The sequence below is a fragment of the Urtica dioica genome, chromosome 12, assembly GCF_054948205.1.
Source record: "Urtica dioica subsp. dioica isolate 48M chromosome 12, U.dioica_male_clone48M_v1_H2, whole genome shotgun sequence".
Taxonomy (NCBI): domain Eukaryota; kingdom Viridiplantae; phylum Streptophyta; class Magnoliopsida; order Rosales; family Urticaceae; genus Urtica; species Urtica dioica.
Genome location: NC_142767.1, coordinates 17,094,766 through 17,103,909, shown reverse-complemented (window position 1 = coordinate 17,103,909; position 9,144 = coordinate 17,094,766). Strand labels below are relative to the sequence as shown.

Genomic DNA, 9,144 nt, shown 5'->3' with positions numbered 1-9,144 from the left:
TTTTATGTTTGGATTGCTTATAAAAAAAATTACTACCTAGATAATACTAATAATAATAAAAATTAATCGAGAAATTAAACAATACATATTATAATGTAAAAGAATTAATTAACTAATAAAGTATGCATAATGACCGCTTTACTTTATTATTATCCAGCGTAATAAGATTCAAAGACTACAAATTTGGTATCCTTTTTTTTTGTTGTCAAAGAAGCAAAAAAATCGGAGTAGGAATTGGTTTCTACTTTCCTTAAACAAATCCGACTTTCCTTTTATTTTTCACGTAGCCAAAATCACAGCACATGGCTATATATAGAGTCTCATAACCTGCATACACTACACAAGTCTCATATCACTATTCTCGCTTTTAGACTTATTCAATATTTCCCAACATGGAATTCCAAGAAACCCCTAAACCCGCCGCACAGTTCGTCTCAAGAAAACCGAGAATGAGAGTCTCTGCCCCCATAAAATACACTTTCACAATCCCAGACTATGACGACGATCGCTACGACCCTGAGTTCGACGAATCGCTCGGCTTATATGATCCATCCAATATCGACACATGAACAACCAAAGGCATTAAGCTTATCCCCGACGACGACCACCAGCCAGACTTCATCGATCTAGTCAGCAGCGACGACGATGAGCTCGAGTCGGCTTTTCGACCTCGGAACCAAAGCCCTAAATCCAGCGATTCATTCAAAGCTTTCGACGTCTTCTCCGACTACGACCAGCTGTACGGGTACGGCGACGAGTTTTGTGAACCGGACAACATTGACGGCCTAATCAGCGACGGTGCTGACGTGGAGGATCTCACGGAGTCAGTGGGGTCGTGTGAGACAGCGATAAACAAGGACGATGGCGGTGATGATGAGAAGGTGGAAGAAGGAGAGGAAGTTGAGTCCGGGCCTAGTCGGAAACGACAGTGTCGTTGCCATATCAAAGTAGTACGCGATTGGCCCAAAGGATGTGGGCCCATGTATAGGCCCAAGCAACCCTAGGGTTTAGGTGTCAAAAATTTAGTTTCTTTTGTATCTTAATATATGTATGGTTTCAATCTACTCTTAATTTAGTTGAAGTTGAGAGCTTAAGAAACATTATTTGTTTGTGTGTGTGTGTGTGTTTTTTTTTTTTTTTTGGTTTCTTTTCGTTTTTACTCTCTTGTCTTTAATTAAGATATGAATGATAGAGAAACAACAAAGCGGAATTGAGATGCTATTCATGTTCATGATATGTTCATAGATAGATTAAAGTGGCACTGATAATAATTAATAATAAAGAAACGTAATTAGATTTCAAATAGATACTTGATAAATACTTCATCCTCATTAATTAATCATAGTGCCGATACATTTGTAGTTTAAGATCTTTAAGTACTTGTGATTTGGATTACAAAGGGTTTAAACAAAGAAAAATGAATACGCACATATACATGATCGGGATAGAAGTGAACAATATTATGGCAAAGGTCATTCATTCGGAGATGATCAAGGCACGCAGAGACGTCATACCCAATTGTTGACCGTAAATCAAGCAAATTCCACACCATCATTTTAAGCCCAGGAGACAGCTCGGGCCTCACTGTCAAATCCTTCAATCAGCCAAATTAACGTCGTTCACGCACAATTCGATTTGAGTCCCTCGTCCAACTGCTCAATATTTTGAACAATTGGTTCTAGTGGGTATTTTGATCTGTGAAAAAAGTGATATGCAAATGTCAAGTACACCGTGTGCAACAAATAAGGGAATATATATCTTTAAAAAAAATTAATGATATATATATGGTAAACGTTACATAAATTGGTTACAAGAACCGGTTGATGAGATAAATCACAAAATATATTCAACCAACGTCAAATAAAACTATAATAATGTTATTGATTTTAGTACGTGCAATTCTAAAATATAGTAATCTCATAATAATAAGAAGGGTCCTTTTAATATAAAACATTGATTTGTTTTCAATGAGTCCATGACCTTCTCTATAAATAATAATAAAAAAAAATACAATCAAACTTTATATATATCACATTCAAAAGGCGGCCTGCATCGTGGACTTCTTGTTGGCGACGATGGGACACAGCGTAGAGAGGTATTGAAGGTGACTAAAACCTGAGAAAATAGCATTTTTTGAGAAATTGAGAAAATAGCATTGATTTTGAGAGAGAGAGAGAGAGAGAGATAGAGAGAGAGGAATGAGTGAAATTGGGTATTAATATTAAAATTTTGAAAATTATATTTGTGAAAGATATTGAAGTCATTTGTACATATATTAATGATTTTTAAATATACAATAAATATACACCTAATTACCTTTTTTTTATCAGATATAAACCTAATTAATTGCAAGTCATAATTTCCAAAAAAATTCTATCTAAATTGAAACACACCGTTCGCCAATAGATTTTTATTTTTTATTCGATGGAAGTGAATCACCGATAGATGAAACAAAAAACATTTCCCCGGTTATGCCCACATTGTTTAAGTTTGCGAAAATAAAAATTAAAGAAGATGAAGTGTGAACAAACAAACACAACCAAAAAAATAAATACATGTGCCAAAATAAATACCCAAACAAAACAGGAAATTCACGCGACCAATCAAACGCTGAGATTGGAAACACAAGATGATAATTTTAGTTAGAAACTCAAAAAAAAAAAAAAAAAAAAAAAAAGAAAAAAAAAAAAGAAGAAGGCGTCCCGTCCAGTTTGATGTTACGCTTTCTCTAAACAGTCTAAACCGACTTTGGTATATGCTCTCAGTATCTGTATTATATCCAATTTATTCGTCCTCTTTTCTTCATTGTATATAAAACCACACAGACTCTCTCCATACAGTTCTCTCGCAGAGACTGTTTCTTCGACAATGGCGAAACAAATAGCTCTCAGCCACAAGAGCGAACCTCTCTTTTCCTTTGCTTCCAGAGCCTCCTCGGCCTCGAATTCTCTCTTCCACTCTCACCGCTTCCTACGCCTCACGAGGCCGTCTCTCTCCTTCTCTTCTTCGTTATCGTCGTCCTCTCCACCGCCGCCACGCGTCACCACCGCGCCGCTCGAATTCGCGACGCCTCCCCCGCCGGATTTCGACTTCCGGCGGGAAATTTCGCGCCTGAAGTCCCTCCGATCACGCCTCTCCGGATGCAAAACCATTTCCGAGAGGCTTAGAGTCGTCAGCGGAGACCGGAGGGTGAGAGACTTTTTTGGCTCGGCCGGGAATGGCGGTTTCTCCAATGGTCTGCCCTCGCTGAGCTTGAGCTCTCACGAGCTGTTCCTTCTCAAGTGCCTCGTAGCGTCCGGGCAAGAGCACGTACTCAACGCCGGCTTCGATTTTTCCGGCGGCGAGTTTGAGTCCTCTAGGAACGCCGTCAAGAGCGCCTTCTACGCTCTGATCGGAATTATTGAGAAATTCGAAGTCAACGGCGACGGAGGAGGAGGAAATTTCAATAGTAAGATAGGCTCGAGCTTGAGCGACGAAGACGTTGAAGAGTTGAGGAAGCTGTTGAAGATTTTGGCAGAGGTCGAAAAGTTCTATGACTGCATTGGAGGGATTATCGGGTGAGTCCACAGGATCTAATGTCCATACCGTTGTAATTTTGTAGTGCTTGGAGTTATTCTTTAGTTCTTTAGGTGAAAGGAGTTATATGATTGTTGGAAAGTTTGTTTCAAATTTCAATAGGTATGATTTTTTTTCTTCTTACCAAGACAAAGAATGTATAATCGTGTTTGAAACCATCATAGACGTTGAGTAAATTGAAAGGAAAGATTTTTCTGTCTAACTAAAAATCTATTATTTAGTTAAGGAAATGCTCTATGATCATATATGCGCATTTGAGGAATTTTATTTTCGATTCAGATTAGGAGCATAAATCTTGTGAAAAACTAGGGTTTCGATCATTCGGGTTGGTCATAATAAATTATTTGCATGCTTCAGGTATCAATTGACAGTTTTTGAGCTTCTTGCCGATACAAGAGCTAAGAAGCAGGCTACGAAAAAATCTAGATCCCAAACTGGATTATCGGACAGCCAATTTGTAGATATTCATGCTCCTAGGGGACTTGATCTTTCTCAAAATACCGAATATGCTTTAGAAGCTGCGTTATGGGGAATTGAGGTTTGTACTGTTTTTTAACATTTTGTATCGACATAAATATCACCGCTTGGTTGGCTTGAACTGCAAGATCTTATCCTTTTTTAGGGTTTGCCATCCCTAGGTGAAATTTATCCTCTGGGAGGCTCGGCAGACCGACTCGATTTAGTTGATCCCGACACAGGTGAATGTCTTCCTGCTGCAATGCTTCCATATTGTGGCCGCACTTTGTTGGAAGGCCTTATAAGAGACCTTCAGGTATAGGATCCATGTTTTTTAAGCATCACAATGTGGCTCAGATGCTTGAGCATGATAATAACTAAGACAAAACTAGTAATTGTATATGCACTTAGAGTTTCTGTGGATATTTTTTTTATGCAAGGCTAGAGAATTCTTGTACTTCAAGCTTTATGGAAAACAGTGTATCACCCCTGTTGCAATTATGACGAGCTCTGCAAAGAACAACCACAAACATGTTACTTCTCTTTGTGAAAGGCTTGAATGGTTTGGAAGAGGTCAATCAAGATTTCAACTTTTTGAACAGGTTTTTGTTATTATTTTTTATTTGAATTGTTCTCGAGTATATATGCTCTATTCTTACCTCCAATTGAAGAGGTATTTTATATTTGGCTTGATGGTTTTGTACATTCGTATTTATGTGAATTTCCAGCCCCTTGTACCAACTGTTAGCGCAGAAGAAGGAGAATGGATTGTTAGCAAACCTTTTTCACCTGTATGCAAGCCCGGTGGTCATGGTGTGATATGGAAACTTGCCTATGATAAAGGAATTTTCACATGGTTCTACGACCACGGACGAAAAGGAGCAACTGTTCGACAAGTTAGGTAAAGTGTAGACCTAATAACATTTTCTTCGAGACTCTCAGGTCTTCTACAATTAAGTAACAAAGGTGAATATGCAGCAATGTCGTGGCTGCCACGGATCTCACCCTCTTGGCATTGGCTGGAATTGGTTTGCACGAAGGAAAGGTATGATTTTGTTTTTATAATAACGATATATAGAGGGAGAAAGAGCAGAGGATCTTACAACACAGCTATTTTTTATTTGTAAAGTGACTAATGAAATTATTAATAATAAAGGGAAAAAGAAAAGGAAAAAAAATACAGAGGGGAATGCAAGCCCAGTCTTTAAACAAATCCGAAAAAGCATAAAACTGAAAATAATTACAATTCGCGTGAAGCCAAGTGTGATGTATCCTCTCCAGACCCTCAGAAAAACAGGAAACTTTATGATTAATAAAAAAAAAAAAAAAAAAAAAAACGCATCCATTCCTGAGCTTCCAAACCTCCCACAACCCTCACCGCTTTGTGAATTGCTCAATCCTTTCTTGAACACATATATTTCTTATAGGATGTTCCATAGAGTAAATAATTTAGTGGGAAGTTGCAATTATGTCAATTTGTTAATTGGTCGCTTGACTGTTCGTGTTTTGTCATTTATCGGTTTCATTTTTTGAATGTAACAGAAGCTGGGGTTTGCATCATGTAAGAGAAACTTGGGGGCTACAGAAGGAGTAAATGTTCTGATTGAGAAGAAAACTCTTGATGGTGTCTGGGCATATGGCTTATCATGTATAGAATATACAGAGTTTTCCAAATACGGAATATCTGAGGAGAACCTCTCACATAACAGGTAATTTCTGATGCATTTTTATATTCTGCAAAACCATGTCAAATGTCCAGTACAACAGAGCTGAACGATGTTTATCAGTCATAATGTTGCACGTGGAGCTAACACACGATACTGTTTGACAAGATGAAAAATTGGACTAGTTTGGATCACGTGGTGATATTTAGACTTAATTTGTCACCACAATATCCTGTATACTTTCTCCTGCAAAGTATTCTTTTGTAAGAGAGTGTAAAGAATGGCGCTTCTATTTTCGTAATGTTTTTCTTTTATGCTTAATGTTTATTGATCTTCCCTGATGCTTGTTTATCTGTCTCTATTGGTCATTTGTAGCATGGGCTTCATTAAGTTCTGAGACACTACCTTGTGTATTTCTATCCAGTTTGCAAACAGAGTTTCCTGCGAATACGAATATTTTGTATGTGGATCTACCATCTGCCGAATTGGTTGGATCAAGTGATGGTGTTAACAGCTTACCTGGCATGGTCCTTAATACGAAAAAGCAAATCCCGTATGTAGACCTATATGGACAAACTCACAGGTAAAATCCTTCTGAAGATCTTGTTCTTACCATTTCACTGGTGGATTTTTTTTTTCATTATTTAGTCCTCCATCCAACCAGTGGATCATAATTATTAACAATGTTGCACTTATTACGTTGCTAATGGTTTATGAAATTTCTGTTTTAACACTCTCAGAACTTAACCTTTTTTTTTGTTTTTGTTTTGTGGAAGTTAAAGTATAATTATTCATTGATGATCTGTACCATTTTGTCCCTTTCAGTGTTGCCGGTGGCAGGTTGGAATGCACGATGCAAAATATTGCTGACAGCTTCTTCAATACATATTCATCGCGATCTTATGGGGTAGAAGGTATATGGAATTTCATATTGGTGTTTCACTCGTCATTTCTTTTGATATCCAATCTGTTACGGCAATTCTTTGACCTGCTTGTTCAGACGATCTCGATACCTTTATTGTGTTCAATGAAAGAAAAAGAGTTACATCATCTGCAAAGAAGAAAAGAAGACATGTGGGGAAGTCATTACACCAGGTTAATTCCATTTCGTGAGTGTTGAGTAATCGCAACACTTTTTACTGTTAATTCCATGTATTTAACTTTTTTTTCCCTTTTCTGACAGACTCCTCATGGTTCACTGTTGGACATATTAAGAAATGCGTGTGATCTTCTTTCCAAATGCGATATTAAACTTCCCGAGGTACATTTAAATTTCGTGCAGCGACGATATCAAATTTGCTAAACAGGATCATGTTTTAGTTTTATCACATCTTAAAAATGTATTCAATTTACGTTGGTTTTTGGTCATCCTTGTCCAGTAATGATACTTGGAGCTGTGTGTATAATTGCAGATTGGAGGTAATGACAAATATCTAGATTCTGGACCGCCATTTCTAATTCTTCTGCACCCTGCTCTTGGCCCGTTATGGGAGGTTACTAGGCAAAAGGTAAATTTGTGCTTGATCTTGTTTTTAATTTTTCTCAATTCAGCTTCAACTCTAATTTCTGCCTTCGTTTTGTGGATACAAATAAAAAAATACTCGGCTCTAATTTCAATTAGGAAAACACTCTTTTATTACCATGATAAAATTAATGTAAATAGTGATGAAGCAAAATCATAATTGACTTTTGAATACATTCTAATGCGTCCTCTAATGAATTAACCTCAAAATTTTGACACTAGACTATTAATTTTGGTTCCGATATCCAATAGACACAATCGGCAATTAATTGTTGATTGGCATCATACGAATATGATCAATAGGTTCTGAAGTTCACACATCAATCACTCTAAATGACTCGACTCCTTGATATCAGTTGTAAATTTATTAATTGTTCATTGTAGTTCGCAGGAGGTTCCATATCCAATGGCTCTGAGATACAAGTAGAGGTTTCAGAATTCCAGTGGAAGAATGTCAATGTAAGTACACCTATATTGTATGATATTAGAAGTGATATTACTATATTGTGGTGAAGTGAACTTGCTTCTCTTTTCAAGGTTGATGGAAGCTTGATCATAAAGGCCGATAATATCATGGGTTCAACTAGGATTCATGACAATGGAGAAAATATCTTGGAATATGGACACAGGTTACATCTTATAATTATCGTACACAAAAGAAAAAGGAAAAAGAAAAAGCTTTAACTATCTAATATAACGTCATTAACTTGTTAAACTGGATTCTCCTCGGCAGGTGTGGAAGATGTAAATTGGAGAGTGTGAGAGTTATGAATGAGGGAATCAACTGGAATTGCGAAGACAACATATATTGGAAGCACAGCGTTGAACGCTACGAGGCATGTAATATCATATTGCACGGAAATGCTGAGTTTGAGGCAAAAGATGTCACCATTCAGGCACGTAGACATGCTTCGTTAAAGCCATTAGTTTCTCTCTTAGTTGACAGAAGCTTGTCATACGAGCTAGTTATTAATATCTATATTAAGGAACTTGCGTTTTTAACAATGCAGGGCAATCATATATTTGAAGTTCCTGATGGGTACAAGCTAAAGATTACATCAGGAAGTTCAGGTATTTCTCTGCAGCACAAACTTATTAATATGTGACCTCGTGTTTATACACATCTATACTCATTTATATCGTTTGGTTGACAGGCATGGAAGTCAAATTGGACCCAATTGCAAAGAATCTGATGGAAAGTGGAAGCTGGTATTGGAAGTATTGGATTAAGGGAGTGCATATTAACTTAGAATTGGTAGACTTGTGAACTCATAATGATTAAATTCGTTGAGGCAGATGTGAATCCTAGTTCACATATGGCGTGTATCTCAACCCCTACTCATAAGCACTTTAGATCTGAATGGTTAAACACAAGTTCAACCGTCTCATTACTTAATTCTTCTATGTTAATATCTCTTGTTATTAGAGCGATTGTAACTCAAAAAATGTGTATGTACTCGGAGAAATAAAGTATATAAAATTATATCTATTTTTTGCTGTTATTATTCAAGAATAATGTTAATGTTGATTAATATGTATAGCAAATTATGACATTATTTCCAAACTTTTAACATCTATTGTTATTGTTTTATGTTATGGAATGCGTTTTGTCAAATGGAAAAGTTGTGCGGTATGCTTCGATCCTTGATATAAAATTCAAATTATAGAACATGGAGTGCATCTTAATTACAGCTCAAATACTATTTATCTATCTTACATATCTTGATTAATCCAACAAGAGCCAAAGAAAAAAAAACATACATGAATGGAAGAATAATAAAAAAAAAATTATATATGGAAGAATAAAAAATTAATAATAAAAACATAAACTGCATGTTCATCCAATGTTTGATGAGTCATGTAAAAAAACTTGTGTTCCACATAAACCTAAGGTTGCTTGGGCCAGCAACGACACTGTTGTTTCCG

The 9,144-nt window shown here is 36.6% G+C and overlaps 1 protein-coding gene across 1 annotated transcript; it reads left to right on the top strand.

Moving 5' to 3' along the window:
* Nucleotides 1-2,502: 2,502 nt before the first annotated feature.
* Nucleotides 2,503-8,786, top strand: LOC149379676 (UTP--glucose-1-phosphate uridylyltransferase 3, chloroplastic-like). Its single transcript, XM_089602811.1, has 17 exons — nt 2,503-3,557; nt 3,934-4,114; nt 4,199-4,348; nt 4,473-4,634; nt 4,761-4,933; nt 5,011-5,077; nt 5,575-5,741; nt 6,121-6,279; nt 6,522-6,610; nt 6,697-6,791; nt 6,880-6,957; nt 7,109-7,204; nt 7,603-7,677; nt 7,756-7,847; nt 7,952-8,114; nt 8,229-8,289; nt 8,373-8,786. The coding sequence occupies exons 1-17, from the start codon at nt 2,869-2,871 to the stop codon at nt 8,483-8,485; spliced, it is 2,610 nt and encodes an 869-aa protein (XP_089458937.1). The 5' UTR covers nt 2,503-2,868; the 3' UTR covers nt 8,486-8,786.
* Nucleotides 8,787-9,144: the final 358 nt, after the last annotated feature.